This window comes from Mustela putorius, unplaced genomic scaffold (genome assembly GCF_011764305.1).
Source record: "Mustela putorius furo isolate JIRA1106 unplaced genomic scaffold, ASM1176430v1.1 tig00000698_pilon_pilon_pilon, whole genome shotgun sequence".
Taxonomy (NCBI): domain Eukaryota; kingdom Metazoa; phylum Chordata; class Mammalia; order Carnivora; family Mustelidae; genus Mustela; species Mustela putorius.
In genome coordinates, this window is record NW_025421449.1 from 6,268,185 (window position 1) to 6,278,627 (window position 10,443).

At 56.0% G+C, this 10,443-nt stretch overlaps 1 protein-coding gene across 1 annotated transcript; it reads right to left on the bottom strand.

The window, feature by feature from the left end:
• Positions 1 to 6,177: 6,177 nt before the first annotated feature.
• Positions 6,178 to 10,329, bottom strand: ZNF503 (zinc finger protein 503). The gene is made up of 2 exons (XM_004769342.2): positions 9,535 to 10,329; positions 6,178 to 8,758 (listed from the first exon to the last, which is right to left on the bottom strand). Exons 1-2 carry the CDS (start codon positions 9,853 to 9,855, stop codon positions 7,124 to 7,126), a joined length of 1,956 nt encoding a protein of 651 aa, XP_004769399.2. The 5' UTR covers positions 9,856 to 10,329; the 3' UTR covers positions 6,178 to 7,123.
• Positions 10,330 to 10,443: the final 114 nt, after the last annotated feature.

The following is a 10,443-nucleotide window of genomic DNA, read 5'->3' on the forward strand; positions in this document are numbered from 1 at the left end:
TTTTTGTTTTTGTGTTAAATTTAAAAGACCATCCCTTCCTCTTCCTGGCTTCTTGTTGTGCATGGAGTTCAGGGCCGAAGTAAAGAGTTTTTTATAGGGGGAAAAAAATTCCTCTTGACATTTTCACCCTAAATCATTGCAGCATACAACTCCAGGGGCACCTAAAAGGAACAAAACCCACCAACCTTGAACTACAACTTCTGAGGGCTTCAGAAGTACCACCCCTGCCCATTCTATCAATACAAATCTGTGGTTTAGAGGTAGAAGTCACCATTCAGTGACATCCTGAAAGGCCACCTTTGAACTCTCTTAGGACCCCCGTTCTGGTCGACCCCATCTGTGGACTGCAGGGGAGTCTACTAATGTTATGTCCCAGCTCCCACCTTTCCAACTCCCCTAAGTAACAGAACCCTGAATTTATTTGAGGCAGCAGTGTGCCCAGCCAGACATGATGGTTCCCAGTCTCCCTGCCGGCTAAGCATGTCATGTGACTAAGTTCTACCCAATAAAGTAGAAGCTGAAGAATTTTATGCGTGGATTCCAGAAAGACTCATGAAAATGGAGGGGACACTTTTAACTTCCTCGTTTCACTCCCTCTTCCTTGCTGCTCAGGGTGAGTTAATGGGAGCTGAGCTCAAGCAGCCATCTTTGGACTCAGAGATGCTGTGAGGATGAAAGCTTCCAGGTTGAGGTGGCACAGTCCAAGACAGAACCATCTGGGTCCCTGATGATGGAGGGCCATCCTCAGCCTGGACTGCCCACCGCCAGACGGAGAGAACATTTATCTTCTTCAAGCCACTATTTAAGGGTCTGATTCATAGACACTTACTCAGCCCCAAGTTTTGCACTGTGGACAAAGACAGTCCCAGTTCCTCTAAGGCCACTGTTAGTTTTCCTCCTACTCTTTGAAAGAATAGCCTCATCCAAGATGGCCCAATTCTTTTGCATCTTTCTCCCCTTCTATCTTTTCTTTTTTTGCTTTCCTCTGTCTTTCACTCTCTTCCTCCCACTCTTCTTTCCTTTCTTCTCTCTCCTCCCTCTCACATTTATTGAACATCTACTATGTTCTGGGTACCATGCTAGCTGCAAGGACTAGAAATAGATACAGAAGACAGACCCTCTTCCCCATTGCATGAGTCTGGGCAGTCAGGAAAATGTAAAGAGAAATGATGGCAGGATGGACAGGTGCTCCAGTAGCAAAGAAAAGGACAGTGATTCCGATGGGAAGGATCTTTGGGCTTCCAGGAGTAGGTGACACAGGCCTGAGATTTAAAGCAGGAGTTTTAAATTGCTAGTAATTAGGAAAAGAATACAGAGGACATAGATTCCAAGCATAGGGACTAGCACAGTAATTAAGGATTTGAGCTCTGGACCACAGAGTTACTTCTCTCTAGTCCTCAGCTCCCCTACTTGTAAAATGAGACTAGCAATGGTAATAGGACTAGATGAGTGACTGGAAAGTGTGCCATACATGCTCCTTAGAACATTATTATTGTTGGTAAATGTGCTGCTCATCCAAGGTATGCACAGCCTGATACCAGTTTTAAAGACAAGTGTCACAGAGGTTATAAGTGACTTGTTCATGGTCACACAACTATGAAGAGGCACCACTCAAATCCAAGTAGACTGATCCCTAGTCCATTGGCCTTTATACTTCTACCTTCTGCCTTTTCAGTAAGTGTGGAGAGAATGCAACTTGAGGGAAAGATCATTGTGTGGTGGTGGTGGTGGGGAAACCTGGACGGCTTCCTGTAGAGATGAGGTGTTTTGTTTTGTTTTTGAAGAGATGGGTTTTGGGGGAAGGGGAGCTTGGAAGGCATTTCAGGGAAGGAGTGTATGATGAGCGTGACATACCAAGGTGTTGGGGACTAGCTGGCTGGCACAGGACCTGAATTGTAGGACTGTTGAGACACGAATTGGGACAGGCAAAGAGGGGCCAGATTAGACGATGAACCATGATGATGCACTCTGATGGCTAGGTGATGGAGTGAGAATTTGAGTTTGGGCAGAGGAAGGCCCAGTTAGTACTTGAGCAAGAGGGTTGATCATAATAAAACAAAATTTTGGGAAGAAGGAAAGAAGTCTACCTTTACTAAGAGTCAGTATGGGCCAGAAAGTAAGTTAGGCATTTTCACATTATTTTATTTGATAAGATCAAAACTCATAACAACCCCATTGAGTTAGTATTAATGTTCCCATTTTACAGATGAGAAAACTGAGGCCCAGAGAAACCGAGTCACAGAGTTGAGCCAGTGATGGAGCTGAAAGTTCGATTTAGATCAGCCTGACCCCAAGTCTGTGCTCTTTTCCACAGCACCGTGTGGCTTTCAGTTGTTTTCACAGAAGGTCCCTTGTGCTGTGGGTTTCCCCATGAGACGTTGCTTCCGTACAAGGGGTTGAAGAATCTTTTTTGCAGGCTAGACACCCCCAGGGCAAAAACTGGGGTCCCTCAGAGCAGAAAGGGCTCAGTGTTCCTGTGACTTTGGGGAATCCCCAGCACAGGGTAGGGTGAAGTACTTGGGCTCTGGGCTTCATGGAAATGGGTTTAGATCCTCGCTTTGCTTGAACTTGAGCAATGTCCTTAAGTCTCACTGAGCCTCAGCTGAGGCAAGGTAGCAGGATGAGCCCTGGATTAGGAGGCAGTCTTGGCATAGGTTCAAACCCCAGCTGGAAGTGACAAATGCCTAAAGAGGTGAAACGATAAGATATGCGTGTTCATTTCAGAATAAGGGGTGGGAGGTGAGTTGGAGGGGGAAAAGGGAAACAAGATTGGTGGTAAGTTCCTAACAGAGGCTAGGTGATGGGTTTATGGGGTCTATTATACCATTCTTTCTACCTCTGTGTATGTATGCAAATCCATAATAAAAAGTAAAACAATAATAACAATAGCAACAACACTGAGAACTTAAAAAAAAAAAAACCAAATCCACAGACAACAAATATGTCCAGCACACTGTCTCCCAGCTGAATCAGACTGTTTGGTTCCCGGCCATTCTTGTGCTTTGTAACATCCCAAGGGAGAAAAGGTCAGCCTGAGCTTTGTAGTCACTCTGAACATGCCCAGGCCTCTAGCCTTCGTGGGTGGCTGATCTCCCAGGGACAAGTCTCACCTTCTCTGTACCTTGTACAGGTTTTCTGAAGCACAAGGAGTTCATCAACTAGAGGGGCTTTTTTTCGTCTGCCTTTCCGTACTGTTTACAGACCACCTGGCACAAAGACGCCGGGATCACTGTCATCACCAGAGGTACAGATGGGGTCAGGAGCCGAATGGAGAGAGTCCTGCGCTTTCTGTTGAGGTCTTGCCACTGACTTCCAGGACTTAGCCTCAGTTTCTCCATCTCTGTCAGAGCCGAGTAAAGAAATGGACAGCCTTTGACAAGGGGTAGGCCCTAGGGGACCACTTTAGAATGACAGACAAGGTGATGTGTCGGAGCTTTGGGGGTGGCGGTGGGAGCCTGTAGTGGGGGAGGAGCCCGTGACATCTGGGCCAACTCCTCTGGGACAGAGAAGCAGAGCAAAAGGAACACAACAGCAGAAGCTAGAAGGTGGAGAGCCACAGAGGACATGGTTCACAGCAGGAGCGGAGCGAGGAAGTACAGAGAGGGGACTCCCAGACACCGCTCCGCCGGCGATAGTGGAGGCTCTGGCTGGCTGGCGGGGTGACCACGCAGCCCGCGGCCGGCGCCGGGGCCTGGGTTCCTGTTCTCCTTCGCGCTCTGGTGGGCTCTGCAGCGCCGCCTGGCGGACACGCCGTTCTTTACTCCGGCGTCCGCGGCGGCGGTCCGGGTCTCTGGGATCCCGCTCAGATCCGGAGAAAACAGGAGAGAGCCGCGGAGCGCGCCGTAAGGGTGGGCGTTCGTGCAGCAAGACAGACTCGCACCTGGGGCCTGGATGCGTAGCACAGGCTGGCATCCTGTCCTCCCTAACTCCGCGCCCGGCTGACTCAGTTCCATCCAACACGTCGGGGAACCCTTTCTCCCTCTAACCCCCACGTCCTCAGCTCGGGCATTTTGCCGCCTCGGAGCACCTTATCCGGGAAGGAGGTCTCATTAAAATTTCAAGGCGTTTGGTTTTGATTTTTGTTAATAAAATACCAAGAGTGGGCGTAAAGGCACGAACTTGTCCAATTTGTCTCCCTTCGGGTCTCAGACCTGAAATTCCAGGGCGGGGTATCTTCTAGGCCCTTCCCCGCCCTAACGAGTCCTGGCGGGTGAGACGTGGTGGCGCAAGGACCCCGGTCCGAAGCCACGCGGCTAAGAGAAGCGTGTGGGTCGGAGTGGCCAGGGGCGTGTGGCTAGTGCTGGGGAGAGGGTGAGCGGGGCCTGCCTTGGCTGTCGCGTCCCAAGCCCTGGGCCCTGGAGCGGCGAGGACGCGAACCGCACCACCTCCTGGAACGTCCGCCCCTCCCGCTTGCGGGGGTGCCCTGTGGCCGGGGTCTGTCCCGGAGTCTGGGGATGACAAGCTCCCCATCGGCCGGGGTTCTCGAGGAGCCAGGCCCAGCCAGGCCCAACCCAGCTTCTCTTAGCCGCAGGAGAGGGGGAGCGGTGCCGCGGCGTCCCAGGACACCGCCCGCTGGGGTCCTCCGGCCGCCGGCAACTCCCGTTCCCTGAGTCGGGGAGTGCGGGCCTGAGGGTCGGAGGCGACGGAGCCCGAGTCTCCACAAAGTTGTCTCCGGGTGGAGGCCCGAGAGCTCCCGTAGCGTCCCGTCCGTCGCCGGGGCTACTCTGCGTGCAACCCGGGAAACGCCGGCGCTGCTCTGCGTGCCACCCGTGAGGCTGACGCTGGGAGGAGAGTGGAAAGTCTCAAAGTCGCCAGGCCCTAAGCTAATGGCGGCGGGAACGGCGCGGTTGACCGACCGAGGCCCGAGGCTGAGGGCGGCCTCAGCGCGGCGGTGAGCCTCCCGAGGCAGCAGGGGGAGCTTGACGCCGAAGGAGGCCGGCCGTTGGGAGAACCCAGAACGGCCTGACCCCAGAGAGAGGGGAGTTCGGGGTGCGCGCACAGTGCCGCGGCTCCGTGGTCCCGGGAAAGTGGCGCACTGGGCCCAGAGCTCCCGGGCACCCGGGACGGCGAGCCAGAAGACCAGAGCTCGCGCCCAGGGCTGGAGCATGAGTATCTGTGCGTTGGGGGTGGGGGGTGGACGAGTGGGCCTCGGCCCCCACCTATCCCCAAGGAAGGTTAGGGCTCTTCTCTGCGCAGTTCCATCGGAGCTTCCTGCGGCTCAGTCAGTCCCGCCGCTCAAGCTGGGGAGACGGGAGCCCTGCGCACCGCGGGGATGCGCGTCCGGACGGAGGGTCCCGCCGCGCCTTTTCCGATCGGAGCTTGCAGCCCAGCACAAGAGCTCAGCGCCCACCTGGTTGCCCCGGCGAGACCGAGAATGGGCTCCAGGACCCTCTTGGGGCCGAATCTGAAGGGGCGTGCGGGTCTCGTGCCCCCGCGCGCTCTCCGGCGGCGCAGACTGGGGTAGAGCTCGGGCTGCAAAGAAATCTGGACGCGGAAAAGCAGCGGCGGCGCGGACCAGCCGCGAGCCGGGACCCCGGAGAGAGGAAGGAGCCCGGGCATGGTGTGGTGAGGGGTGGGTCCCGGCAGCCAGAGGGAGAAAAGGAGAGCGAACTTACTTTTTCCTGAGGTTCAAGAAGGTTCCGGCGCACTCTGCCCGGGCCCGTAGCAGATTCCCAAGCACTCACCGTCCCTCAAATCTGTCCCGACTGCCCGCCCGGGACAGGGGATGCTTGGAAAAGCAAAGACAGGCACAGCGGACAGTGGCACCTTTCCGGGGCTAAAGCCTCGGGAGAGTCTGGGACTTCGCCGCTCTCTATACAAAAGAAAAGCCAGATTCTCAAAAATCTCAAGAGGGAAATAATGATTTTTAAAAATCTTTTTTTTTCTTTCTTTCACTTTTAACAAACCGTGTGCCGGGAGAAAAAAATAAAAACTAAATGAGCGATTGCTCAGGACACTGTCTACAAATTGTGAAATCCCCTGTTTAAAAATATTTTCCCCAAGGCCAACCCCACGACTGGTCAGCCCTTTGCTTCTTCCTGAAAAATCACAACAAAAACAATAGGAAATGCAGCCACGGTCCTGGGAAGTAGGAGTAGCCGTGAGGCCCAGGGAACCCACTGCGGCCGAAACTGCCATGCTCTTCCTTTCTCTTTAACCAAAAAATAAAAAAGATAATAAGAAGAAGTAAAACCTTTTAATACATCAAATATACGGAATTTTAATCTTTAAAGCGATACATTGTCTATTATTTTAGTACATGACGTAAACCTTACTTGTCCCCTTCTCAGCGGGTGGACTTAAAAATTAAAAATAGTTGTGTTCCTTTTAAAGAACAAAATAAGGCAAATGAGGTTTTGGAATAAAATTGTTTTTCCTTTTTTTTTTGTTTTCTTCCAGAATACATACAAAAAAATACCCATTCTCTTTCGATGGTATACACCTTAAAAATAATTGCAATTTGAAATCAGAGCTGACAAATTGTGACTTGTTTTGTTTTGTTTTTTCATTTTTTGTAACAAACATGCATGTAAATTTGTGTTTCAATCAGACATTAAATAAGAACGTACAATACAATAATAGCAATTTTAAAGTAACATTAAAGAGAAGACCTCTAGTTCTGTGGCGGTTTTGTATTTATTTATAATCTACAAGGGACGGGAGGGTTTGTTTTCCACATTTTTACCCTCAAGATTTAATTTTTTTTTTTTTTTTTACCCCTCCTCCTTTTTACCTACGGAGCTCAAACTAAATAATGCACTTTTGAACCACGGGTCCGCTTGGAGCTAACATAAATAAATACCAGTGTCCACCGATGCAGTCCTCAGATGAACACTTTCTCAATTAATTTTTCCTTCTTTTTCTATAAAAAGTCAAATGATATTTTTTCAACTTTTATAAAGTTTGGGTGGGTGGGGAGGTGAGAGGTGGGGGAAAGGGGAGTTTCCCACCGGGTCTCGGTCGCTGTTTTGGGTAGATAGATATGGTATATATATTTTTCCTTTCCTGGCCCGGGTCATCCCCACGCGCGAGTGACAGTAGCCTCTGCCCTGTTTCCACCCCTCCCTCGGCTCCTCCCTCCCCTCTGCTCTTCTCTCTCCCTCGCTAGCCCTCCCCACCGCCTTCACTGATACCCCAGCGCCGAGGCCGTGGTCAGTCTCTGTCCGTAGAGGGCGTAGGGGGAGTAGTAGGGTCCGGTGGCGGCGGGCACAGGCACAGGAGCGCCGGGTGTGGGGAGCGGGCTCTTGGAGTAGGGGTGGTAGCGGCTGCTGAGTCCCAGCGCGTGGTGGGGGCTGCGCAGCGCCAGCGTCCCGGGACTGCCCGGAGCGCCCGACGTGGGGATGTGCATGTGGCAAGCCATGGCGGCCGCTGCGGCGCTGGCCAGGGACGATGAGCTGGGGTAGCCCGACAGCAGTTTGTCTGTCCCGGGGAAGGCCGTATGGGTCCGCAAGTGGCTCAGCAGCTCTTCGGAAGTGGCGAAGCGCTTGTCGCAGGGCCCGTTGGCCGACACCCAGTTGCAGATGTGGGGGAGCGGGTCGTTAGGGAGCATGAAGCCGTAGGGGTAGAGGGGGTGGCCGGCCAGGGAGGGCGGCGTGGCGCCGGCAGCGGCGGCAGCTGTTAGCGATGAGTGTACGCCGTGCAGCGGGTGCGTAGGGTACACCAGCGGGTATCCTGACTTGAGCGCCGCGGCCGCCGCGGCCGGATCGTGAGCGCACGAAGCGCTGGCTGCCGCCGCCCCTGCCAGGTGGCTGGCGCAATGGTAGCTGAGGCAGTACGGGTCCCGGCACAAGCTGGCTGTCATCACGGATGGCGGCGACGCCCCGGCCAAGGGGCTGGAGCCGGCCGGCTTACTGCAGCCCAGAGAGCCCGCCGCGGCCGCCGCCAGTTGTGCCCCCACCAGGCTGCCCGGCTTGGTAGGGTCAAGTGCCACGCCGTGTGGCAGGAATTGGGGCGGGTAGCCCGCGTAGGCCCCAGCCAGGCTGCCTGGGTAGGTCATGCCCGCCGGAGGCAGAGGGAACACTGTCTGGCCCGGCTTGTAGGGCGATACCGGGGCCACCAGCCCAGAGCCCAGTACCGAGGAGGAGGTGGGCGCGCTGGGGCCGGAACCGGAGCTGGAGCCGGATGAGCCGCCGCAGTCTGAGCCTAGAGCCTTGCCCCCGGGGCCCCCATCTGTGTGCTGGTTAACGTCCACATTAATCCCTCCGCCGCAGCTAATCCGGCCGTGCGCCAACCCCGTGGGTCCCCCTTCGGCCGAGGTGCCCCCGGAACCCTTGCTGCTGCCACCGCCGCCGCCCACGTCGGGATCCTTCTTGTCGTCCTTGCCCTCCGGGCCGCCCCCGGCCGAAGGCAGCATGCCTCCTGGCGAGCAGGCCGAGGCGCTGGAACTTGGGCTGCCTGTCCTGGGCGTGAATGGCTGGCAGGTGGCGCTCGGTACCCGGAATCCGGACTTCTCTGCTGAAACCCCCCCGCCGCCGCCCCCGCCACCACCGCCTCCGCCGCCGCCGCCTCCCGGCTCCTTCTTATCCGAGCCGGGTTTGGAGTACGGCTTGAAACTCGACTTGTCCTCCACGCCGATGTCGCTCAGCTTGAGGGGGCCAGACTTTGCGTCCTTGTCACCCCCGGTGCCGCTGCCGGCACCGCCCGCGCCGCCCCCATTGGAGGCGACAGAGGAGAGTTTGGAAGAGGGCGAGGGGTCGGGCTTCCCGATCTGTGAGCATGTTTGCGCCAACAGCGCCAGCGGGCTCTTCTTGGCATCAAGCTGCGGGGTCAGACGTGGGGTTGGGGGTGGCACAAAGAGAAAGAAGGGGAAACCCTTTAGAATCCTGGCTTCTAGGGATCAAACGCCCTTCCGCAATCGCCAGTGAAGACCCTCCCAGCTCTAGGGGCAATTCTAGACAGCACGACTTCACCTCCCCCCAGACGGACGAACAGACAGACAGACACACAGACTCGCCCTTGAGAAAGGCCGCTGCCTCCCTCTTATCCCACCAAATCAACGTATTTCCTGACCTCTCTAAACGCTGTGTATTTAAAAATACTCACTAAATGTTTTTGTTTCTGACTCCTAGACCCCGAACTACACACACACACACACACACACACACACACACACACACCACTTATATATATCTCCAATTCTTCAGAGTAAGGGCTTGGGCAGTTGGCGCCTTAGAGGCTGTGTACAGATACCAGCTTCTGGGGAACCTTAAGACTGCGACTTTGGAACCGCATTTCGGACTTCCGCCCGTCTTCCAGGCCGAAAGTGAGGGGGCCTGGGTCGGGGTTGGGGCTTTAATACCAAAGAGAGAAATAAGTTTTGGTTGCTTTGTCCCTTAGCATTCACACCCCATTCTACCTCCTACCCCCTTTCCGCCCTAGTTTTTACGATTTGGGAGCACTATGCTCTCCCCCATCCCGGAGCTGAATCACTCTGACCACCCCCCACCCCCCCACCCCCGATCCCGAGAGAAAGAAATCCCGTGGAGCGGCAGCCAGGGTGGTGGTCCCAGCGCGATCCCGGGAGAGGGTCCTTACCTCGATGGGGCTAACGGGAGTAGAAGGCAAGGGCTGCAGGTACTCGGGGTGCAAAATGTGGCCAGTCCGTGCCGTCAGCATCTTCAGCACCTTGATGGGCAGGCGGTTAGCCTGGCGGAGAGGGTCAGAGGGGGGCACAGCGTGCACAAAAGGCTTGGTGCTGCCGGCCGGGGACGAGCCTTGGCCGGGGCTGGAGCTATTTCCAGAGAGCGCGCTGGTCCAGGCAGGGTCCGCACTGCTGCCGCCGCCGCCGCCGCCTCCGCCGCCGCCGCCGCTGTGCTTACTGCTTCTTAGGGCAGAAAGCGAGGGCGCTGTGCTCATGACCCACCCGCACGCATGGGAGCAGCGGGGGGAGGGCTCCGTGAGGCGTGGGGCGGGCTCCGGGCTGCGCGCTCGCCGGGAAAGCAGAAGCAGTAGGAGGAGGAGGAGCTGGCGCGGCGGCCACGGGCACCCAGCGCGCCTTCTCGGCGCCTGGAGCTAGAAGCGAATAATCCTGGGTGGCCAGCAGCGGTGCCGTGGCCGAGCGGGAGGAGCCGGTCGGACTGTGGGAGTGCCGGGTGGCTCGCCGTGTCCGCCTCGGGCTGTGCCCTGCGCTGCGCACTCGCGACCCGGCGCTGGCGCTGCGCTTGGCGATGTGAGCCGCTGCCTGTCCAGCCGGGGCTCTGGCGAGGAAACTCACTTCAAAAGCAGCTGCACCGAGGGGGAGATTAAAGCCTTTGCCGCCTTCCAATCAAATGGGAGCCCGAGGTGATTGGAGGGTCAAGGGGATGTGACGCGTCCCGCGCCGCCGCCGCCGCCGCCGCCAGGACTCTCAGCGCTGGTTTTAATGGGCAGCTCCTTCTTCACCGCCTCCCTCCCGCGTGTCCCCTCCCTCGATTTCGCTCGGAGGACGAGCTGGACATTTATTCT

What these genes read in the sequence shown, in the direction of transcription:
- ZNF503 (XM_004769342.2), bottom strand. Translation starts at nt 9,855, where the DNA reads ATGAGCACAGCGCCCTCGCTTTCTGCCCTAAGAAGCAGTAAGCACAGC. An exon ending in CTCCCGTTAGCCCCATCGAG is followed by an intron (nt 8,759 to 9,534) that starts GTAAGGACCCTC and finishes CTGACCCCGCAG; the next exon opens with CTTGATGCCAAGAAGAGCCC.